The following is a 19,351-nucleotide window of genomic DNA, read 5'->3' on the forward strand; positions in this document are numbered from 1 at the left end:
GCCAAGTCTCTTAAAACGCAGTCCTAACCAGGTCTGGTGAAAAGGAAATTCTGTTAGTTTTTTAAGTTTTCAAAACTTTTATTATGAAGTTAAAATAACAATCCAGTTAAGAAATATGAAATAAAAAGCCCCCCCCCCTTTAACATCGAATTCACTGGGTAGTCTTATGAGAAAGTTATGAGGTAATGGCTGGGAACCCTTGTTTTGTTTGTTCGTTACATTTCCTCCCTTTATTGTACATCCTATTAAATTCAATGCTGCTCTCTCCCAGGTAAACGGGGTTAGGGGTTGCAGCTTGTGCCATTTAAAGGTGCCACAAGCCTTTTCTCGCACGCTCCTAAACATTTCGTTTATACGCATTTTTGTTTCGTGAGGTAAGAGGGAAACGCTTTAAAGAAGCTTCCCAAGTGTGAGGTGGCTCCGGCTGGCATTGCTGGCAACTTCGCGCAGCTTGTGCCAACTCGCCTCAGAAAGTTACAAAAGAAGCAGGAGGTGGAAAGGGTGGGGGGTGGGGGTGAAAAAAGGTGGGAAAACACCCGGATGGAAGAGGTGGCGCCAAGGGCCGCTCTCTCTCCCCACCCCACCCTCTCCCCGAGGAAAGCCAACGGTTTTAGCGCGAGGGAGCGTCGCGTGCCTTCCCCTCCGCAAACACCTTTGTCCGCTTGGCGCTCCTGCGCTGAAGCGACGCCCAATCAGCCGAGCGCGCTGGGTCTCCCCGCCACGCCCACCAACGCGCACCCCCCCCCACCGGCTCCCTCGCGCACGGTGCTCTCCCCTCTCACCCCACCTCCTCCTCCTCCTCTCACTGTCGACTTTTGTAAACTCTCGCCGCCAAAGCTCGCGAGAGGACATGTCCGCGGCTGTAGCGTCCAGAGAGGGTGAGTGAGGGGCGGACTTCGGGTTCGCGGCGGGGTTCAGCTGACGAAGGGGAGGAGAGGGCGTAATGTGTGTAACTCTATATATATTTGAGAGAAATTATTTTTTCCCCCTCTTTCCCATCTTTTCCGTTCTCCCTCCCCCCCCCCCCCACGACGGCGGTGGCAGCGCGGGCTTGAGGCGAAGGGTCGCGGTTGGGCGGGGGGGGGCGGGGTGGAGCAGGGGGCGACGTTTTCCCACCGAGCGCGCGCGCGCACGCGACACACATAGCCGTTCCGCGGTCTTGGTTGTTTGCGCGAGCGCCTGCAGATTGTGACCTCGGGGGTCCAGAGGGGGCGGGGCTTCCAGGAGGCTGCGAACTCCGCAGGGACCCTCCCCAGAAGTGGCTGCATTTCTAGAGCCGGCAAGATTGCCGCCGTGGTCGGGTCAGCGCGGGTTAGGCTTACATACGTGTGAATGCGTGTGCCAGCACGGTCTTAATTTTCGGGTTCTGTGGTACCATGACAAGGTGCGGGGAGGGGAGGGGAAGAGGTGGAACCACTAGGTAGGATGGCGCCCTCCCCAAAAGTCAGCAGGACCGATCATGGGCGTCGGCTGTTTTAGGGCCGACAGTGACCTACCTGCTGTACCTGGAAACTCAAGGGGAAGGGTCGTAACGCAGTAGTACTGCATCTGCCAGCATCTCCAGATCGGGTTGGGAACAGGGCTGCCAGCCTGAATAAATTTTTTTTGGGGGGGCACCTGCCCTGCATAATAGATGGGGTGCACCACAACGTTTGCCCGTCAACTGGGAGGTGCTAGCACCCTCAAATATTTTGTTTGGGGAAGGTGAAAGGACCTTGGCCCCCAGGAGTTGGCTCCTTTTGGTGGGGAAGTCTCCTGCCTGAGAATCATTGCCAGTCATGGTAGACACTTCTGAGCTAGATGGGCCAGTGGTTTGTCTCAGAATAAGGCAACTTCCAGTATTCCTGTTCTTGCATCCTTCAGGAATGGTAGCAGAGTTTTAAAACACACACATGCAGAGTATCATGATCATAATAGACCATGGCACATAAGGAGAGCTTTGCTGGGACAGGCCAATTACCTGTTCTGGTCCAGCATCCTATTCTTGCAGTGGCCAACCACATGCCATGGGAAACCTGTAAACAGGACCTGAGCGCAACACTACTCTCAATTCCTGTGGTTTCAAGCACAGTACAGTACAGTATTTAGAAGCAAACTGCGTCCAGCATAATGTAGTGCAGGGATAGTCAACACAGAACCTTCCACATTTTGTTAGATATACTCCAAATCCTGTCAGCTCCAGCTAGCATGGCCAATGGCAAGGATAGTGGGAGTTGTAGTCCAGCATCATGTGGAGGCCACTGTGTTGGCTGTTTCTGATTTAGAAGTTAGAATGACCAGGGTTCAAGTCCCCAGCTACACTCTTGCAAGGTGTTGTGAGGATCATACAGAGAGAGCAAGCACAGTGTACATTGCCTCCAAACATCAGAGATGGGACTGGATAAAATGTAACAAGTAAAGTAAAATAAATTTATGGTGTACTTTTAGTATTCAAAAAGTACTTTTTATACAACAGGACAAATATATTCATTACTTGTCTAGTGAATGACTTGTGAGCCTGTCCCTTCAAAAGATGAGAATTTTTCATTGGGACTAGGGAATCCTGAAATATTTCAGTTCACATTGTTTGGAAAAGTCTATATCTAGTGTATGGAAAATATACAAGTAGCTATTTTTCAGTAACAATATTAACCCTAATGCTTGAGAATTTTAAATGAACAATTTTGTGTCAGTGGAAGTTTTGCCATTTTACATGGAGTTGCAAGGGGAAGAAAATCGCTGCAATCAGTATGAAGGGAACTATGTGCTTTCTGTTGAATTCTCTGGGGCCCTGTGTTTCTGTTCTCTTAATTTCCTCAACAATTTGCCTGTGCTCTTTACTGAGGAAAGTAGCGCTACCACTTTATTCACCTGATTTGGCCCTGATCTAGCTGTTTGCATGTGTAGCATTGGGTGCTAACAGCCAGAGCTGTATGTATCCATGTCTACTCAGATTAGCAGGGATATGACTGACCACTGAGACTGTGGATACCTCAGTTGGTAGAGTGTGATACTCTTAATCTTGAGGTCGTGGGCTTAAGCCGTGTGCTGGCCAAAAAGATTCCTACATTGCAGGGGGTTGGACTAAATGACCCTTGGGAATATCTTCCAACTCTGCCAGTCTATGATTCTATGAAAAGGTGGGGAGCCGAATCTAAATGTCTGCATCCCTCAATACACAATCTTAGCACTAATGGAATACAGATTGGGGCGGGGTAGAGATGGCCTGCTGCTGTGACAGTATTGCTTTTCCCTCTTGTCTTAAACTGAGGTTTATAACTTTCACTTACGTTATCAAAAGATCTTTTTCTTTTTTCATTTGTGAGAGGTGTGGGATTTATTCTATTTCACTGATTAAGAGGGAGATGCACAGCCTTTAAGGGAAAGTCCATAAAATAACAGGGACATTGCTGCAGTGGGAGGGACTAGCTTTATTACTTTTTTGTCTGAAACTTTTATTATACCAGTTAGGGTTACTATAACTGTAAAATCACTGCAATAAAATGAATAATAAATTCACAGAATTGTAGAGCTGGAGCGGATCTTGAGAGTCATCTAGACTAACAACCTGCAATGCAGGAATCTCAACTAAAGTATCAATGACAGAGAGTCCACCACCTTCTGAGGGAGTCTGTTCCATTGTCAAACAGATCTTACTGTCAGAAAGTTATTCCCAATGTTTAGTCAGAATCTCCTTTATTGTAACTTGAAGCCATTGGTTCGAGTCCTACCCCGTGGAGCAGAAGAAGAGCTTGCTCAATCTTCCATGTGACAGCCCTTTGGATATTTGAAGATGGCTATCATATCTCCTACCAGTCTCCTCTTTTCAAGACTGAACATACTCAACTCCCTCATAAGGTTTGGCTTCCAGACCCTTGGTTGCCCTCCTCTGCACATGTTCCAGCTTGTCAATATCCTTCTTAAATTGTGGCATCCAGAGCTGGGAACAGAACTCCAGGTGTGGTCTGGCCAAAGCAGACTAGAGCAGTACTAGGACTTTCCTTGATCTGGACACTGTACCACTTCTATACTTTTACATCTTCTCCACACAGAGTACCTACTGCTTGCTTGTTCTTCCTCTTGTTTTGAACATAGCAAAAAAAGCCCTTTTATTATTGTTTTTAACCTCTCATGCAAGCCTGAGCTCGTTATGCCTGACCCTCTCCCTGCCACTGCTGGCTACTTCATGATTTCAGCTTTCTTCCATTTCTTATACAGGCCCTTCTTACATCTCAGGTCAGCTGTAAATGCAGCTATAGTGGTTTCTTCAGATGCCTCCCACTTTCCTTTCTTGTTGGAATTATCTGCACTTGTGCTTTCAATATTTCACCTTTAAGAAACCCCCTTCTCTTTGAGTATTTCTGACCATGGGATCTCATCCAGTAGTTCCTTAAACTGTACTGAACATTGAGTTTCCAGTGTGAGAACAACTCATGTCCCATTCCCTTCCCAATTCCCAGATTTCTGTACAGTGGTACCTCGGGTTACGTATGCTTCAGGTTACATACTGTCAGGGGTACAGGGACGGAGGCACAGGGAAGGCAGGAAATGGAGAGTGATGGAGAGGAATCCTAGGACAGCGAGGAAGAGGATGACAATGACGCAGGGGATTCTATGAGTCTCTCCAGCGAATCAGAGGATTCCCAGAAGGGGGCGCCCGTGGTCAGGGCAAGGGGAGCCCCAGGGGGAGAGTGTCAGGAGCGGGGGGCCAGCAGGGGACCCCAAAGCGGCAGCTGGGAATCAGGGCCAGTTTCCCCTCCAGAGCGCAGCGAAGGGGGGGAGGTTCCAGTGTGCCAGGGGAAACAGCTCCGGCAGCCGAGAAAGAGGTGGAGCAGCGTAAGCCTCTTAAACTGGTGCAGGGGAGGGACTGATTCAGAGGGGACTTCAACGGTCTAAGGTTAACAGACGTGGAGGCTGCACGCCTCGGTGATGGAACCATCTATGAACTGCAATAAACATCCTTGTATATAAGAAGAACTTGGCGTTGGTCTTTTGTGAGCTGAGACCTGAGGCAGCCCTGACACATACGCTTCAGGTTGCAGACTCTGCTAACCCAGAAATATTACCTCGGGTTAAGAACTTTGCTTCAGGATGAGAACAGAAATTGTGCAGCGGCGGCAGTAGAAGGCTAAAGTGGTGCTTCAGGTTAAGAACAGTTTCAGGTTAAGAACAGACCTCCAGAACAAATTAAGTTCTTAACTCGAGGTATCCCTGTATTCTGTAAAAGAGGCAGCTGGATTGCTCCAGTGGATGTATTTGTCACTTTTGAATTGAGGAAGAGAGCCAAAGAGGACGTCCTCTGGCTTGCTCCTTGGTTTAAACTGTCCCGGTCACACACCCCGGCCAGCGGATAGGCTGGCTGGGCTCTGACATGGCCGGGATCCCCCAGGCAATGGGGGACAGAGTCCTCCGCCCCCGGTGGGGAGTGGGTGGCCACACGGTCCACCACAATTCCTCCCCACTGGGAAGTGGAGCAAATTTGTCACTTTTGAATTTCTGTAACCTTAGCCTTTTTGTACACAACGTGAAAATCGTTTTTGGTTACCTTTGGGTCTGGGAGCCTGAAGATCTTAAGCTGCTACTTGTTGAACTTAATTACACAATCCTTTTCCTGGTACTAATCTTTTAAAATTTCCTGTAAGTGTTGAAGTAGTGAAGACACCAATTATAGAAAATTTCTCTTTATCTGTCACCTTCCATATGGAAAGCTACATGGGAGGGGGAAAGGGTCTACCATAGCTTTCTCCTGACATCATAGATACCCCCACCTGTGTGTAGGCTTTTTTTTTCATCATGTAGCACACCCATACATACCTGAAGTCCAAAACTAGGTTTGTTGGCTCAACTGATGTTTGTCGGTTTTATCATAGTAAATATCAGACTGTAGCTGAGGCCTTATTTCAACTGATCAGGACTATTACCCTCATTGTGTCTTGCATACAGTATATTTGTTAATGCAATCTTATTATTTGCCTATTTTGTAACAACCTTAAACCTTACCTACATACTTTAAGTTTATTAATTTCACTGGGTCTGCTCTTCGTAAAGCTTAGTTGAATACCACCCTAAGTAAGGATAACCTTTTTTCTTTATGCTGCTTGCGGATCCTCATATGATTTGCAAACTGACTGAGCGTGTTTCTCACTCAGGTTTTCAAATTATTTAAGGAGTTGTTGAACTGCAGTGGAGCCAAGACATACCTTTGTGGGATACAACTTTTTTTACTTTTTTGTAATTAATGTTTGCCTTCTGGGATATGTCATATGTGGTTTATCACATACTGTGATTATGCTTGGAAGGTGCTTGCTCTACAGTCAAAACAGTTGAAAAGGCTACTTTTGCATTTGTGCCTTCAATATTTCGCCTTTAAGAAACTTCCTTAACTCTGAGTAATTCTGAATATTTTCAAGATTCAGCCGATCATGAAAATTTGTATTTTTGTTTTACAATATTAAATATATTCCATCCTGAAACTACTTATGCACGAGGGATGTGTTTTTCTTAGCAGTCATAGTACAGCATCATTGTGAACAATTGTGGATATATTCTTTATTATTTATGTAAAGGATAAATATATTCCCTTCCCATTGCTTTTTTTCCAGAGCAAAACATTTCCTAACTCTTATTTGAATATAGTTGCTATTTTGAAAAGCTTTGCTGTAACACAGTTCAATGCTTCATGGTATGCTTTTTAAATGTTTGTATTTTAATTGAGGTTTGGTGCCTCTTCCATTCTATATATTTTGGCTAAAATGGAGAAGCAAGTATAATTTATGTTGGGAATATGCTCCAACACCAGGAGCAAACATTACTAAAACTTGGGTGCTCAGTCTCCTAGGAGCTCTAGTAATGATTGTGATCATTTTTGTTTTGTAACAAAAGTGAGAATTGGAGTTTCCTTTTAAGCTAGGAGTTGATCCTGATCTATGTGGCCTTAAGTGTATAAGTGATATGGGATGTGCCATCCTTATTCTTCTTATCTTGGAACCCCTGCACACAAGGAGGCAGTTCTATCTGCCTGGTTTGTTGGGCATCCAGTGTATTGTATAATTTCTCAGTACTACCTTGCCGGAGGCACCTTTGCTCTGTTGTAAATCTAGCCCCAAAGGGGGGAATATTGTGATAGGAATTTTATAGTTTTAGATATATAGTAATGTTCATAACTGCACATACATAGATCAGTACAGGAAGGCCAACGTGGAACACACAAAAATGGCGGGGGGGAAGCAAACTGCACTTTTCAGTCATTAGTGGACCTTACCTTCCTGCTAGGTGTAAAGCATAGAACACTATTGAGTAAATGGTCTCTCCCAAAGTGTTAGAATGCCACAAGTAATTTAGTAGCAAAACGCAACATGTGTTATTTTTATATGATATATTCATACAAAGACATCCATCTACAACATACGATGTTATTATTTGTGGGGCAAAAATTTTTAAGAAAAATTCTAGCCCCAAAGGGGGGAAATTGTGATAGGAATTTTATGGTTTTAGATATATAGTAATGTTCATAACTGCACATACATAGATCAGTACAGGAAGGCCAATCTGGAACCATTTTGATTCCCAAACTGACCAAATCCTTTCTCTGCAAGGTTAAAAATGGAAAAGCCTCCCCATTGTCTCTTCCTTTAATCTGTGTTTGAATAAGGTGTGAGCCTGTGACCTGGCCCAGGAAATAAGTATTTTAGCATTACAAAAGAATGGCCAGGCTCCCCAGAAAATCCAATCAAGTAACCTGCTAGACAGGAGATAAACAAGGAGAAGAGAAAAACAACATTTAAATTTCTGTGATGTAGGTGGGATGTATCTGAGGGGTGGTCTTAGGTTACACCCCTTCTGTGATGTATGCATAATGTTTCTGGGGGTGGTCCTGATCTAGAGAAGGGGAATTTCAAAAGTCTTTATAAGGCCTTGCAGGCCATTGTTCTGGGTCCTCTTCCTCTCCTGCGTGTGAGGGGGGTACCCTGTTGCAACAGATCAATAAAGATCAAGCTTACTAGCTGCTTTGCTTCTCAATATTCTCTGGTTGGCCTCTGTTATTTTCTCCTACCAATAGGGAACCTATGTAAGGACTCTATATGGGCTCTTGGATACCCCATAAGGGAAAAGGGCATATTTTTATTTACAACAGCTCATTAGGCATAGAATACACCCTTCTCTCCTCTACCTGAGCCTCTAAGGTAGAAAGAAGATAAAGAGAGCTTAGAGTCAATATGGTAAAATAAGATGGGAACCTTTGCATTCTTACTACAGTGCAGCCATTGAATGACTGGAATAGTTATATGTGCAGTAATCAGTGAGGTAATATTTACATAACAGAGTGTATGGTTACATAAACATTGTGAACAAGAGTTATAACATAGGAGTGGTATTCTCCTGATCTTATAACAGTCATTTGCGTATATGAGACTTAAAAGTACATAAAAATTTAAGATGAGCAATTCTTTATACACAATAGTTGGTGCACTGTATATTTGGACAAAGATTAAGACAAACTAAATAATAGTACAGCAGTCACTAGAAACTAACCAGCAATTATCCTCAGATGACCCCATCTTAATTCTATGTATTAAACTGCTTTTAAACTTAAGTTTACATCCAGTATACGTTCTGTATATTAAAGGAGATGTTTGACATAAAGCAGCCCCTGTGAAGGGGGGGAGAGAAGTAGTCTTCTCTGCATTTTTCAAAAAAGAAATGGTGCATGTTCTTATTCATTTTCTCTGCAAAAGTAAGCATCATTATGTAGAGTTTTCTGAAATTGCCATTTGGGGAAATATTTCTAATTGAAATATAAACTGGTGATGAAAAGAAGAGAAAATGTTTGGTTTTCTCTTCTAAACCTTTCATTAGAAGTGTGTGAATTTAATTTATGAATTCTTGCTATGGTTCTGATAGCAAAGGCTCGATGCATAAGTGTTTGTATAATGGAGAACTTTAATATCTTTTAGATTGAATTCTAAATAGGAACAGCATAGCAGGCTCAGAACTTAAGTAGCTATAATACTAAACCAAAAAAATACCTCAATTCCCAAATGCCATATATAACCAACATAGAAATACCAAAACAGCAAAGGGCCTTCACTTTGGCCCGAGGTCAGGCCTTCCCCTCAGCTATCCAGGAAGGCCGTTTTAGGAAGATACCTTACGGGGAGGAGAAATGCCCCTGTGTCTCAGGGCAGCTAGAAACTATTGAATATGTCTTCTTCCACTGCCGATATTATGCAGATGTGTCAAGTTCATCCTGCCAATTCTATACCAATTCTCTGCACAGACAGAGCAATGCTATACCTCCTTGCTACTTCAAGATGCAAACCCAGATGTAATATACTCAGCTGCCAAATTTTGCACTGCAAAGATGGACATTCACCGAAGAATGGTTTGGGTCATGTACCAGACCTAAACTCAAGACCCGTGCCCTCTCTTGCACCCTCCCTTCTATAGTTACTTTTGCAACTGCTTGCTCTTAACTCTCTAGCTGATTTTAAGTCTCCCTCATGCATACCCCCTTCTTTGAGTCACTCATTTTACCCATTTTATTTCCTAAATTACTGTGTGTTCCTATTTTAACCTATGCTGGTCTTTGACCGTAATAAAGATGATGATGATGACGACGACAATACTATTCCGTACAGTTAATGGAATGTCATTTTCTAATTCTTTAGCTGGGTGATAAATGTTACATTGTGCAAATCTTGTACTTGAGAACTATGTTAAGTTAATCAGGGTCCCTTCAAATTAGTTTTATCTTCTCCATGTATTTAGTGGAAACAGGAAAACTGGACCTGCTCCAATCACACAAGGCAGCTTCCTGAATCAGGAACTAAGATTATTTGTATATATAAATAAATGTTAAGAGGAAATTTTAGATTCTTTTTTTGTGATCTTTCATTTTCCAGATTCACATTGAATGTATTGAAGGGACACGATTTTAAGTGGTTAGTGGTGAGGTAAGTAAGTTTACATATCAGCATGTATTAGTCCTCTCAAAACATACTGTAGCTGAAATTTACCAGCTTTCTACAGGGTACTCAAAGCTCCTTCAGCCACAGCAAGTTCATCTTGTATACAGCTGTTGGCAACACTATTTTCATTGTTTGCTTATATATTCTTCAGTAGAATCTAAAACTCGTTCATGGGTAACAGTTCCTCATTTTTTTGCTAGATTTCTCCCAATTTTCACTTGGCAGAAATAATTGCTATCTCACATGATTGGCTTTAGATTCCTGTGCGAGGGAATGGGTCTTCTACTCACACAGTGAGAGTGGTTGTATATCAACCCACATCTTCCACATCTACAATCCCTGTGTCTGCTGGAAACTCTGCCAACGAAGGGGAAACACTACAAAGCAATCTTTTGGGCAGTGGAGGAAAAGGGGAGGGTATAGCTGGGGGGTGGGGTGGGATTGGCATGCCCCTATGCATTTCAGTCACATGGCAAGGTCTTTCAGATCCAAGCTAATCTATCCATTCCAATAATTTCCTAGTTATGCTTTCAAATTTAATAATAGTTTCATACTTCCTTGACAGTTTTTCCTGTGCAAATATTTTACTCATTTTAAGAAATCCCATTCTGCTCATTTAGGAATTATTCACTGAATTTCTCAACCATGGATTCTAATCCTAACTCATTTTGTGAAAACAAATGTCAGGGGTTTAGGAGCAGAGGCAAGGGCAAGGGAGGAAACAGAGAGCGAAGGGGAGGAGGCAGAAGAAAAGATGAGTGATGACGACGACCCGAGATCTCCGAGTCTTTCCAGTGAATCAGAGGATTCACAGAAAGGAGCACCAGTGGCCAGGGCAAGGGGGGAGTTTAGGGGGGCACCCCAGGAAGATAGAGCCAGAGGGGACTCAGAGGAGAGCAGTTGGAAATCGGGACCAGCGTCACCGCTAGGGAGCAGGGAGGAGGAAGGGAGCCAGGGGGCAAGCGCTGGCAGCTCACCACAGGAGGGAGGGCATGAGTCAGGAGTGGCCACACCTCCATCGGGGAGCGAAGAAACGGTTAAGCGGAAAGTGGAAGGTTGGGCGCGCGCGCCAAGTTCAAATGCAGAGGAAGGCGGCGCAGTAAGCAGCCCGGAAAGGGAGCCAGGTCCTAAAGCCCGGCGCAAGGAGGCAGGAGGGTCCGGGTCAGCGTCAGAAGAATCCCGGAAGGAAGAAACCCCGGGGGGCAGAGGGACCCAGAGGAGAACAGTCAGGCGGAAAAGGTGGAGCAGGGCTAGGATATTAAGTTGGTGCACAAGGGGCGGAGAATCAGACGGAGCTTCGCCGATCTAGCTACTAGACGTAGAGTTGCACGCAGCAGCTTGAGAATGGAAACTGTAACTCAATAAAGACTTTTACTTAATGATCGCTGGCTAGCGTGATCCTCTGTGAGCTAGGATCTTCGAGCAGCTCTGACAGTAAGCTCCGTCTCACAAGTGTGGGCATCTACAGCCTCGAGGAGGGGAGAGAAGCAGGTGCCTATCAGCGAGCTCACGAACGGCAGCCGACATGACGGCTGAGCAGCAGATAGAGGAACTCAGAAAAGCAGTGTCACAACTGAATGCAGAGGCTCTCGCATCCCGGAAGAGAGAGGAGGAGGCAGCTGCCGCCTGCAGGGATCTCCAAGTCAGGTTAGACGTGCTTACAAAGCAGACACCCAGACAGGAGGGAATTGGGTTGGCGAGACGAACAGGCGGTCTGGTCTCTCACTTCGATGGGAACCTGCAACAGTATCCCAACTTTAGAGCAGATGTACTGTGCGCACTGCAACTGCTGAATAAAGACTTTAGAGTTGAGCAAGAGAAGGTGGGATTCATCATGTCCCATTTGCATGGGGATGCTAAAGCATGGCTGCGCAATCTATGGAGAGATAAGGATCCGGCGCTCCAAGATGCGGATGCCTTTATTAAAGCGATGGATGGGTGTTTTTTATCAAGCATTGACGTGGATCTTGCCCGGAAGGAGGTGCATGGACTAAGGCAAGGGAGGGCCAGCGTAAGGCAATATCATGCCCGCTTTTTCGCTTTGGTCAGTGCCCTGGAATGGGACAGAGATTCGGCCCCTGTGAGAGACCTCTTTTGGGAGGGGCTGCACAGCTCGATTAAAGATGAAATCGCGAGGGGGGAGAGACCCCGGACCACCCAGGAGGTCGTTCAGAGGGCACTGGCAGTGGGGGTGCGGCTGGAAGAACGTCCGTGGAGCAGGGACGAAGGGCGTGGAGGGCGCGAACCAGCCAGGGGCCCCTCCTTCCTTCCCAGAGACGCAGCGCGGGCGCAATCCACGCCTCCACCAGGAGGAGGAGCGGAACCTATGGAGGTTGGAGGTGCAAGGGCTCAGTCAGCAACCAGAGCCCTAGCACCGGCAGCAGTGAAAGCGAAGCCTCCTAGAGGGAACAGGAAGTGTTACGTCTGTGAGGAGCCAGGGCACATGGCGAAAGAGTGTCCCCAGAGGCCCCACAAGCTCACTGCAGCCTCAGCAATGGTGACTGCAGCGACGCAGCAAGGTGGACCACAGCAGGGAAACGACGCAGTCTGGCTGGAGGAAGAGGCACTGGGGCCCAGCCAGACGTGTTAGTGACGCAGTCCCCAGAGATTTTACAGCCCGTGAACCCCCTCCCGCCCAAACCAGTAGTGAGGCTCACCGCATCTCTCCAGCTGCCCAATGGAATCACCATGGACGTGCCAATCACCGTGGACTCGGGCAGCAATGCGGACTTTATAGGGCAGGACTTTGTCGACAAACACGCTATACAGTTGCTGCCGGCCACACTGCCTCTGCAGGTTGTCACGGTGGATGGCAGGGAGCTGCTAGGGGGGCAAGTGGTGAAGCAGACGCCACCGATGGTGATGCGCCTTGGGAATCACAAAGAAGTCATCAGCTTCAATGTCACTCAACTATCGGATACGCCCATTGTATTGGGAATGAGTTGGCTGGACAAGCACAGCCCAACGCTGGCTTGGTACCAGAGGCAGCTGATCTTCGGCTCTTCCTTTTGTGCTGAACACTGCATCATGCCCCGGCAGGAAGGAGAGGAAGAGGAGTCACAGCTGCTGCTAGGCACGCTGCAAGCGATTCCCCACAAGTACGCAGAATTTTTGGAAGTTTTCTGCGAAAAGGAGGCGGACAGACTACCCCCTCACAGACCATATGACTGCAAAATTGACCTGCTGCCGGGGGCGGCGCTGCCTAAAGGGAAACTGTATTCCATGTCAGAGGACGAACTGCAAGAACTCAAGGAGTTCATAGATCATAATTTGGAGCGCGGTTTCATCCGAGAGTCCAAGGCAGCGGGGGGCAGTCCTGTATTCTTTGTTAAAAAGCGAGACACGCCCCAAAAAAGACTGGTCGTGGACTATCGCATTTTAAACAGTGGGACCAAGCCATCGGACTTCCCCATGCCCCGAATCGACGACCTCCTAGCGAAGGTGCGGAAGGGAAAAGTGTTCACCAAGTTGGACCTGCGAGGGGCGTACAACCTCATTCGCATGCGGGAAGGAGATGAGTGGAAGACGGCCATGTTCACGCCACTGGGGACCTACGAATATAGAGTTATGCCTTTTGGATTGCAAAATGGCTCCCACGTTTTTCAAGCTTTCATGCATCACGTGTTGGCGGGCCTTCTCTACAAGACGTGCGTCTGTTTCTTAGATGACATCCTGATCTTTTCGGAATCGCAGCAGGAGCATGACGGGCACGTCAAGGAAGTGCTGAGCAGGCTAAAGCAACATAGGCTCTACGCCAAGCTGGAGAAGTGCCAATTTGACGTGACGGAGGTGGACTTTCTGGGCTACAAGCTGTCTGACAAGGGGCTCGCCATGGACAGCGCCAAGGTTCGAGCGGTGTTGGATTGGAAGAGTCCACGCAACCGGAAGGAGGTCCAACGGTTTGTCGGCTTCGCGAACTTCTATCGCAAGTTTATCAAAGGCTTCGCTATGCAGACAGCGGCCATCACAGACACGCTTAGCTCCAAGAAAAAGAAGTTCGTTTGGACGGAGCAGGCGGAGCAGTCCTTTCAGGCACTCAAGCGTCTCTTCGCGTCGGAAGAGCAGCTGCTTCATGTCAACCCCAGCAGGCCGATGAGGGTGGAGACAGACGCCTCGGACAGAGCCGTGGGGGCGGTCCTGCTGCAGAAGGACCAGCAGGGGGTGTGGCGACCGGGAGCGTTTTACTCCAGGAAGCTCAGCAAGTCCGAGCAGAACTACACCATCTGGGACAGGGAGTTGCTGGCCATTCATGCAGCGTTCAAAGCGTGGAGGCACTTCCTGATCGGCGCCAAGCACACGGTGCAGGTTTGCACGGACCACAAGAATCTGGAGCACTGGCGCACGGCACAGTTCCTAAACCAGAGGCAGATACGTTGGGCTGAGTTCTTTGCGAACTTCGACTTCCGCATAGAGTATGTCCCGGGGGACACTAACATCATGGCGGACGCCCTCTCCCGTAAGCCACAGTATCTGGAGGACGCAACGCCAGCGGCCGCCATGCACATCTTCGCACCAACAGTGTGGGCGTGCGCCGCGGCCACCGTGGACCTGGAGGCGGTGCGACGAGCGTTGCAGGATGACTCCTTCGCGCAAGCAAAGATGGCAGAGGTGCAAAGGGGCAAGGCTGCGGCCGACGGTTTCCAGCTACGAGATGGATTGCTCATCCGTAAAGGGGCCATCTACGTGCCGGGAGACGACCTTCGCGCCAAGGTGCTGCAGCAGCTGCACGACGCGCCCACGGCCGGGCACTTTGGCAAGGAGAAGACGGTGGAATTAGTAGCCAGGGATTTCTGGTGGCCTGGAATGAGAGGGGAGGTCGCAGACTACGTGGCGAGGTGTGACACCTGCCAGAGGGCCAAGCCAGTGCACAGACCGCCGTCCGGACTGTTGGAACCGCTGCAAACTCCGGTCGAACCTTGGGAAAGGGTGGCTCTGGACTTTGTCACAGATCTGCCCAGCTCGAGAGGCAAGACGGCAGTGCTGGTGGTGGTGGACCTGTTTTCCAAGATGGCACATTTCATTCCGTGTGCGAAGGTGGCCACGGCGGAGCAAACCGCCAAACTGTTCATAGACCACGTGTTCAAGGTTCACGGTCTGCCACGGTCTATTCTGTCCGACCGGGGGCGGCAGTTCATCTCGAATTTCTGGCAGAAGCTGATGGGCTTCCTGAACGTCAAGATCAACCTGGCGTCGGCGAGACACCCGCAGACCAACGGACAAGCGGAGCGGGTCAATGCCATCATGCAGCAGTACCTGAGATGTTATGCAAATCAACAGCCTGCGACGTGGGTGGATTACCTGCCGCTTGCCGAGTTCGCCTACAACAACACGAAGCACGTGTCCACGGGGGTCACGCCGTTCTTCGCCAACAATGGGAGGCACCCCAGAACCTTCCCGGGACTGGAAAGAATGGGGGAGGGGGAGCCGCAGACAGCAGATGCGTTCGCGTCGGAGCTGCAGGAAGTCCACGATCAGCTGAGGCGCCACCTGGAGCTGGCCAAACACGCATACAAGGTACAAGCGGACAAGCACAGAAGGGTTGGCGAAGAGCTCCACGTGGGAGACTGGGTCTGGTTAGCAGCCCACGCAGTGCCGGCCAGGTCGTTGGCCAAGAAGAAACTAGGGCATAAACAACTGGGGCCCTACCAAGTCGAAGAGCAGGTCAACCCGGTAGCTTTCAGACTGGCACTTCCGGAGGGTTCCAGAATGCATCCGGTGTTCCACAGATCGGTGCTCACTCCCTACAAGGCACCGCACAGGTTCCAGGAACCCGGAACGGCGCCGAGTCCGGTCAGAGACAGAACAGGGCACGCGGGAGTGGCACAGAAGGAGCGAATCAACGAAGTCACGGAGATTTTGGACTCCAGATGGGGGGAAGAGGGGGTAGAATACTTTCTCGCCAAGGAGGGCACCCCGGCCAGTGCGAACAGCTGGGTGCCGGGCTACGCCTTGGACGAACCTCTACTCAAAGACGAGTTTCACGCCCTCTTCCCACATAGACCAATGCCAGCAGACTTTTTCGACGACTGGCTTTTCACGCCCACGCTTTCGGCCAGCACTTTCCGGGGGTTCGACTCGGACGAGGACCCGACACAAGACGTCCGTTCCCCGGAGGGGTCACCCTCGGGATCTGCATCAGAACCCTCGTATTGGTGGGACGATAAACCAGAGGAGCAGTTCCGCAGAAAGTGGCTGGAATGCCCAGGACGAGCAACGCCGCCAGGAGGAAGTGAGGGAGAGACGGACATGGACGTTTTCGGGGACGACCCTGGTTTCGAGCACGGCGGCACAGAGATGGAAGCGGAGGTGACCGTCGTCGACGGGAGCAGGGAGGAAGACCCGGGAGCCTTCAGATGGAGGTCCGCCACGGGAAGCGAACGATATCCGACGTTCGTCCCTTTGCAACAGCAGCACCCAGCTCCAGCACCGGAAGGAGGGGAGGGGGGAATGGGGGGCTTCGAGGGGGGGATGGATGTCAGGGGTTTAGGAGCAGAGGCAAGGGCAAGGGAGGAAACAGAGAGCGAAGGGGAGGAGGCAGAAGAAAAGATGAGTGATGACGACGACCCGAGATCTCCGAGTCTTTCCAGTGAATCAGAGGATTCACAGAAAGGAGCACCAGTGGCCAGGGCAAGGGGGGAGTTTAGGGGGGCACCCCAGGAAGATAGAGCCAGAGGGGACTCAGAGGAGAGCAGTTGGAAATCGGGACCAGCGTCACCGCTAGGGAGCAGGGAGGAGGAAGGGAGCCAGGGGGCAAGCGCTGGCAGCTCACCACAGGAGGGAGGGCATGAGTCAGGAGTGGCCACACCTCCATCGGGGAGCGAAGAAACGGTTAAGCGGAAAGTGGAAGGTTGGGCGCGCGCGCCAAGTTCAAATGCAGAGGAAGGCGGCGCAGTAAGCAGCCCGGAAAGGGAGCCAGGTCCTAAAGCCCAGCGCAAGGAGGCAGGAGGGTCCGGGTCAGCGTCAGAAGAATCCCGGAAGGAAGAAACCCCGGGGGGCAGAGGGACCCAGAGGAGAACAGTCAGGCGGAAAAGGTGGAGCAGGGCTAGGATATTAAGTTGGTGCACAAGGGGCGGAGAATCAGACGGAGCTTCGCCGATCTAGCTACTAGACGTAGAGTTGCACGCAGCAGCTTGAGAATAGAAACTGTAACTCAATAAAGACTTTTACTTAATGATCGCTGGCTAGCGTGATCCTCTGTGAGCTAGGATCTTCGAGCAGCTCTGACAACAAATTTGTATTTATCAGTATATTAAAAGATCCATCTTAAAGTTTTTTTACTGTTTTGTACTTTCATATTACTCAGATTCTTGAAAATACATCTTTTGAAGTAACTGAAGAATTAGAAAATGAAATATTACTCCTTTGGAATTAAAACACATTTATGTCCAGAGAATTATGAAACTGATTCCATTATCACAATGGGGCTTTGAATGTATTTTTAATCATACAGTAGGTTCCCCTTACCCCCCACTTGTCCACATGACAAACCGGTTGTGAAACTGAAGGGAGTTTCACAACAATTTGTGATATGCTAGTCATCAAAGAAAGTCACACATTATTATGCACTGTAGCAAAAAATGGACACAAACTTCTCTAATTTCAAGAATAGCAATATTTGTGCACTGTGTTTGACCCACCTGCAGTTTGAATTTTGGTTGAAGTCCTAAGTAACTCATGCATTCAGTAGGATGTTGCAGATTATGCATCAGAGTAAACACATTATTACAGGGCCAGATTAATAATACTTTCAATCAACTTTCAATCTCTGCATATGTTGCATTTGTAGAATAGTGGCTGCTGAAATTGAGTGAAGTGTGATGGTGTTTCTCCATGGGTAGTTGCTTGTGTTGCAACTTCGTTTCAGCTTATTTAAAACTACTACCACTGTGAAAGAGCAACTTGATAGTCTTCTGTAGGGCAAGGAGGCCTCCTCATGGCCAGTGGTCAGGGATGATGGGAGTTGTTGTCCAGCAGCATCTGGAAGACCACAGGTTAGCTATCCCTGCTGTAGGGAGTGGTTCCTGTGTCACTTTTTCAGTCGCATTGAAGACAAAATGAATGAATTGATCCTTACTGCCTTTTGTCTGTAAACAAAGAAAATCTATCTATAAAGATGCTGTAGTTAATACTGTCACTTAAAATATTCTTAGGAATAAGTTCTACTCAAATCACTTGCTTTGTAATAAGTGTTTATAAGATCCAAGGTCCTAATGTATTAAATGAATGTAAAGAAAAATGTGTGTGTGTGTGTGTGTGTGTGTGTGTTTTAAATTTCATACCATCATTTTATTTTTTTGAGAGGATAATATGAACAAGAGATCCTATGAACACTTTGTAATTCTAACTGCATTGTGATTTACTATTCTTATGGGGCAGATATTCCACCAACTCAATAACGATCAACATTGTTTTCAGTTTATCACACTAAGTTTTGGATAGTCAGTTAAATCTTGTCCTTGCATCATGCACTGTTAGTCATGAAATATAAGTGGATCTGTCAAATAAGTTTTTATTAATTAGAGCTTGATTCTTGTTGGCCCCAGGGACTAAACTCTTCTTCCACCCACTCAGAATGAATTAGAGATGTGAAGTGATGGTCTGAGACCAGTAATGGGCTTAGTATTTGCATAAAGGTTATTCTTTGAATCTTAAAAAGTTGTTTTTTAAAAAATAGAGAATACTTGTAAGAGTAAATAAAGTAGGTTTGCCACAAACATAATATGTTTTTAGGCTTTAAAATCAGTTTTTACATTATGTTTACAGTGGAGTGGTCTAAATACAGGCAACATCTGTTTATTTGCATTAAAATATAATTTAAAAGTATACGTTCATTTTGTGATATTGGCTAAGTAGGCTTTGTGGGAAGAGCCTCTCATCAGTTCGGTAGCTGTCCAAATATTGTATCTACATCAAACATGTATCAACATTACCATTTTCAAAGGAAATGTTGGGAAATTGGGCTTACAGGATGTACGTCCACCCGTCCGGCTGATTTAATAACTTTGTTGTCGTTATTTCTCTTTCTTGACAAGTAGGTGCTTTTTGATTTAGCACTTTCAGGCAGCAAACTGCATCACACATAGAAAGCACTTTAAGACTGCAGCCTTAAATGTGTTACTATGCACCTTAACCTGGAAGTAAATCCCACTCAATGGTTTTTACTTTTGAGTAGAGATGTATAGGATTGCATTGTTCACGTATTTGCACTTCACTTTTCTAAATCTTCCATCTCTAAAAAAAGTCAGCTTGTACTGTGAGGCCAGGTTTTCAGCACTTGTGCAAGTGCTTCTTCCTTTCTCCTTCCTCTCAACCAGTTGGAGCACTATAGCTTTCAGAAACCGAAGAGATAGCCCAAAATAGCATATTAGTTGTGCGATATAATTTAAACTCTTCTAAAACCTCTG

General features: G+C 47.4%; 1 protein-coding gene across 4 annotated transcripts in view; it reads left to right on the forward strand.

Annotated features, from left to right (window-relative positions):
• MRTFB (myocardin related transcription factor B) overlaps nucleotides 1–19,351 on the forward strand; it is a 120,164-nt gene that overhangs the window by 10,527 nt on the left and 90,286 nt on the right. Inside the window, exons 1-2 of one of the 4 annotated variants that reach the window (XM_081170318.1) lie at nucleotides 417–878; nucleotides 9,882–9,932. The exons of 1 other annotated variant lie outside the window; for it this stretch is intronic. In XM_081170318.1, coding sequence (XP_081026444.1) covers nucleotides 541–878; nucleotides 9,882–9,932 — 389 coding nt within the window. In that variant the 5' untranslated portion in view covers nucleotides 417–540. Of the gene's footprint in view, nucleotides 1–416; nucleotides 879–9,881; nucleotides 9,933–19,351 lie in introns of those variants that run through there. 2 more of the 4 variants (XM_081170320.1, XM_081170319.1) reach the window with 2 other exon arrangements.

The sequence above is a fragment of the Podarcis bocagei genome (genome assembly GCF_964188305.1).
Source record: "Podarcis bocagei genome assembly, chromosome: 14".
NCBI lineage: Eukaryota > Metazoa > Chordata > Lepidosauria > Squamata > Lacertidae > Podarcis > Podarcis bocagei.